This window comes from Buceros rhinoceros, unplaced genomic scaffold, assembly GCF_000710305.1.
Source record: "Buceros rhinoceros silvestris isolate BGI_N320 unplaced genomic scaffold, ASM71030v1 scaffold22751, whole genome shotgun sequence".
Taxonomy (NCBI): Eukaryota; Metazoa; Chordata; class Aves; order Bucerotiformes; family Bucerotidae; genus Buceros; species Buceros rhinoceros.
In genome coordinates, this window is record NW_010393971.1 from 1 (window position 1) to 369 (window position 369).

General features: G+C 58.0%; 1 protein-coding gene across 1 annotated transcript in view; it reads right to left on the minus strand.

Moving 5' to 3' along the window:
* Nucleotides 1-24: 24 nt before the first annotated feature.
* NSFL1C (NSFL1 (p97) cofactor (p47)) overlaps nucleotides 25-369 on the minus strand; it is a gene marked incomplete at both ends in the record, with an annotated part of 4,850 nt that continues 4,505 nt past the window's right edge. The window contains one exon of the mRNA XM_010145091.1: nucleotides 25-250. Coding sequence (XP_010143393.1) covers nucleotides 25-250 — 226 coding nt within the window. The remainder of the gene's footprint in view (nucleotides 251-369) is intronic.

Here is a 369-nt window from a genome sequence, read left to right on the forward strand (position 1 = left end):
CCTGCAGGGGTTGGACTGGGTGACCTTGAAACGCTCCTTCAACCTAAACCAGTCTGTGATTCTGTGTTTCCTGTTGTGTTTGTACCTGTGATGATGGTTAAACTTCTGGACCAGCCGCCCACCGTCAGCGAGCCGGATCTGGATGTTGGTGACGGGCTCCGACTCATCGATAGCGATGGCAGAACTGGCTTTGGCTTCGTTCTCCGCCTGCTGCGCTGGCGAGCTGGTGCCCATCACCTGGGGCGCGGTGCTGAGAACGGGGAGACACAAAGCGAGCTGTCAGAAACTGAACGGCCGCAGGGTGCCAGGAGTTAGGCAATGAGCTTATCGCCGGCTGGGCCAACTACCAGGGTTACCAGTTCAGGGACT